Source organism: Vicia villosa, linkage group LG7, assembly GCF_029867415.1.
Source record: "Vicia villosa cultivar HV-30 ecotype Madison, WI linkage group LG7, Vvil1.0, whole genome shotgun sequence".
Taxonomy (NCBI): Eukaryota; Viridiplantae; Streptophyta; class Magnoliopsida; order Fabales; family Fabaceae; genus Vicia; species Vicia villosa.
Genome location: NC_081186.1, coordinates 14973080 through 14976446, shown reverse-complemented (window position 1 = coordinate 14976446; position 3367 = coordinate 14973080). Strand labels below are relative to the sequence as shown.

The 3367-nt window shown below is 31.7% G+C and overlaps 1 protein-coding gene across 1 annotated transcript; it reads left to right on the top strand.

Annotated features, from left to right (window-relative positions):
- Nucleotides 1-852: 852 nt before the first annotated feature.
- On the top strand, nucleotides 853-2051 carry LOC131618690 (expansin-A12). The gene is made up of 3 exons (XM_058889859.1): nucleotides 853-1003; nucleotides 1323-1632; nucleotides 1728-2051. The coding sequence occupies exons 1-3, from the start codon at nucleotides 853-855 to the stop codon at nucleotides 2038-2040; spliced, it is 774 nt and encodes a 257-aa protein (XP_058745842.1). The 3' UTR covers nucleotides 2041-2051.
- Nucleotides 2052-3367: the final 1316 nt, after the last annotated feature.

The window sequence follows — 3367 nt, the reverse complement described above, 5'->3', positions numbered from 1 at the left end:
TTTCTAAGGATGCCTTAAAGGCATTTATACATCTATTACAAGTGGATTGAGACACAATTTACATAAGACAATTGACAGAAAAACAGAATTTTCGGACCTGCGAACGGTCACACTAAACCTGTAACTAGTTATATCTGCTGCAAAATTAAAATCAAATCAGTGGTAACTAATACAAATCGATTATGGTAAACCAGTTACATCCACAATTAACTTTTTTGTTTTTTCAACTTAGATGTGAATTTTATCCAACTGTAACCGATTACATTCTCGTGGTAATCGACTATCGTACTTGAATTATCAATTTTTCCCTTATATTTAGTAGCATAAAATTTTCCTTGACGAAACATTTCCCTAGAGACAAATCTCGATGAATCCCTTTAAATTTGTCATTCGACAGACCTCATATTAATCGATCATGAACAAGAATACAACTAGAACGTGATCATCTCATAGTTCAAAAAATTGAGGGACAACTTCATTGTAACGCATATGTCATATATTTATAATTCATAAATATAGCTTGTGCGAACACATTAGTAATACTTTAGTTGTATTTTTGATTTCTTGACATACAACATATTGGATACATGTGCTTATTTATCTTCTTGTCTGAAAGTTGTATCATCCACCGTACCTTTCTTCCGTACTCGACAGAAGGTATTGATAAACGCGTTTTAAGAAAATTCAAAATCCCACCCATCAAAGTAGTTAATTAACAGATTCAATTTTATTATTTAAATCACCGACAACCGCGTATTCAATCTATAAAAACCATGCACTTTCCTTAGTGGTCATACGTAGTACTTGTTTGTTTAAGAAAACAAAATAAATCTTATTTGTTCCTTGAGAAAAATGGGACCTCTTGTGATTTATTCATCTAACTTTATTTGGTATCTTTTATTGGTTTTATGTGTAGTACTTAAAATTCAGGTTGTCCAAGCTAACGGTTGGCTTAACGCTCATGCAACCTTCTATGGGGCCAATAAAAGTCCAACCAGTCTTGGTAACATATATGCCTTTATATTCTAATCTTAAAATTTTTCTATGACTGACATATCGACGTATTAGATTGTATCGTATTCGATACACGTATCATGTTTGTATTTCATTGAAATGATTTCATTGTTAATGCTTACTTATTTCTCTTAAATATAAAATAAAATCTTGTGATTTCAGGAGGAGCTTGTGGTTATGATGATACGTTTCGTTTCTCTTAAATATAAAATAAAATAAAATCTTGTGATTTCAGGAGGAGCTTGTGGTTATGATGATACGTTTCATTTCTCTTAAATATAAAATAAAATAAAATCTTGTGATTTCAGGAGGAGCTTGTGGTTATGATGATACGTTTCATGCTGGATTTGGAGTGAACACTGCAGCAGTAAGCAGTATGCTTTTCAGAGAGGGTGAGGTTTGTGGTGCTTGCTACCAAGTTATATGTGACTATAAAATAGACCCTAAATGGTGTCTTAGAAGTCGAAGTGTTACAATAACTGTGACTAATTTTTGTCCTCCAAATAATCACGGTGGATGGTGTGATCCTCCTAACCATCACTTTGATATGTCCATGCCTTCTTTCTCTAGCATTGCACGACAAGGCAGTGAAGGCATTGTTCCTGTCCTTTATAGAAGGTACGTAGAAACAACAACATATTTTCTATCTTATATTATACCATATAAAAAATCATTGATCATGATTGATATATTATTATATACTTGATGAGCAGGGTGGCATGCAAAAGAAGAGGTGGAGTACGGTTCACATTGAAGGGGCAATCTAACTTCAACATGGTGATGATAACAAACGTGGGTGGAAGTGGTGATGTGAAGGGAGTGTTGATCAGAGGAGGGAGAAGTGGAGGTTGGTTGGCAATGCATAGAAATTGGGGTGCAAATTGGCAGAGCAGTGGAGATCTAAGGAACCAGAGACTGTCATTCAAGATTAGTTTGGTTGATGGTAAAACATTGGTGTTTCTCAATGTGGTTCCTTCCAATTGGAGATTTGGACAGACATTTTCATCCCACACTCAATTCTTTTAGTTTCTCATCATGAGTTGAAGAATGAGAGATATATATATATATCAAACATGTCCAAGTGCAACACCCTGCAATTTTTAAAAGGCGATATATCTATTTATTTTATTTTATTTTTATAATTATGTAATCCATGTCAAAAGAAATTTGACAAAGTTTTATGTTATTAAAAATCTTTAAATTAACAAATTTAATAAGAACATAGATTTAAATACAACATTATAATATCATTTGATCATGCAGCTCTATTTAGTGGGATAATGATGGAACATTGTTATTGAATAATTTATATTATATTACTTAAATATAAAAAAAAACATAGTAATAGTTATTTCTTTATATCCATAATTATTTTTATTTTTTAAATTATTATTTTTTAAATAAACGTAATTTATTTAATAAAAAACAAAGATGAGAAAACATAAAATCTAATCCATAAAAAAATTAGTAAAAATGATAGTTGGATATGTTCAATCTATCTCTTAAAACACTTTCAAAAACACAAATAAAAAGTGAATTCCACCATGTGTCATCATCAACAGAAAAAATCTGTATTAGATGATCTATTTACGCATGTATTTCTCTATCCGAAAATGTGAAATATCTTGAGTCAAAATGAATGTATAGTGTAAAGTATATTTCTATTAATTAAAAGATGTCAAGGGGCAATAATTAAATTTAGAAATTGAATGAATGAACACATTCAAACTGTTTCAAATAAAAAATTTCTCCAATTCTTCTTGTTAATATATTTGATTGCAAACATGATTTCATGTAATTCAGCTTAAAAGAAAGTGCAAACTCCAGTCTTAACTAGGAAAGCTCCCAACAATGTTCCTAAATTATCCCTGCCGCACACTACGCCAAAAAAGAATAAAGAAAACGCATTTTTTGGCCTTTAACAGCGCTTAACGGGCACTACTGTAGGTATAGACAACGTTTTTTTTTACACAAAAGCGCTGCTAAAGGCCTAGAAAGCGCTTTTCAAAGAAAAGCGCTTTCTAAAGTAGGCCTTTAGCATCGCTTTGTCTAGTATTTTATGACTTCTGTTGGCATCTTTAGGCAGCGCTTTTTAAGGAAAAAACGCTTTCTATTGACTCTCTTTAGACAGCATTTTTAAAAGCGCTGTCTAATGTATTTTTCAGACTAGGCAACGCTTTCTATTGTGTACTATAGGCAGCGCGTTTCCTAAAAAACGCTTTCTTTGCTTCATCATTTTTTGTGTAAAAGCACTTCCTATTCTTTCTTTTTTAGATAACATATTTTTGGGAATAATCCCATAAACCTATAATTCAAGCCTTACATTTCAACAGGCCTTTAATTCAACCAAGAA

What these genes read in the sequence shown, in the direction of transcription:
- LOC131618690 (XM_058889859.1), top strand. Translation starts at nt 853, where the DNA reads ATGGGACCTCTTGTGATTTATTCATCTAACTTTATTTGGTATCTTTTA. An exon ending in TAAAAGTCCAACCAGTCTTG is followed by an intron (nt 1,004 to 1,322) that starts GTAACATATATG and finishes TTGTGATTTCAG; the next exon opens with GAGGAGCTTGTGGTTATGAT. An exon ending in GTTCCTGTCCTTTATAGAAG is followed by an intron (nt 1,633 to 1,727) that starts GTACGTAGAAAC and finishes CTTGATGAGCAG; the next exon opens with GGTGGCATGCAAAAGAAGAG.